A 294-nucleotide genomic window follows, 5' to 3' on the forward strand; every position below is an offset into this window, starting at 1 on the left:
CTGCAATAACAACAAAAACAACGGCCAACAACGTGACCCAAAAACAGCCGAGCGCCCCAACCCGGCCGGGGCGCACCTGGCACATGAGCGGCCCGCCGGAGTCGCCGAGGCAGGCGTCCCTCCCGCCGCGGTCGTATCCTGCGCAGAACATGTCGTCGGTGATGCGGTAGAGCGGGATGAACACCGTCCTCTTGCGGCATTCGGACGTCGAGATCAGCGGCACTTGGACCTCTTGCAGGGTGTCGGCTGGAGAAGCAGGAGGGTCGGTTTAAGCGAGGGTTGTGGAAGGCGGGT

The 294-nt window shown here is 63.6% G+C and overlaps 1 protein-coding gene across 1 annotated transcript in view; it reads right to left on the bottom strand.

Annotated features, from left to right (window-relative positions):
• LOC119589337 overlaps window positions 1–294 on the bottom strand; it is a gene marked incomplete in the record, with an annotated part of 19,170 nt that overhangs the window by 1,746 nt on the left and 17,130 nt on the right. Inside the window, 1 exon segment of the mRNA XM_037937957.1 lies at window positions 77–246. Within this exon segment, the coding sequence (XP_037793885.1) occupies window positions 77–246 (170 nt within the window).

This window comes from Penaeus monodon, chromosome 25 (genome assembly GCF_015228065.2).
Source record: "Penaeus monodon isolate SGIC_2016 chromosome 25, NSTDA_Pmon_1, whole genome shotgun sequence".
Classification (NCBI taxonomy): Eukaryota; Metazoa; Arthropoda; class Malacostraca; order Decapoda; family Penaeidae; genus Penaeus; species Penaeus monodon.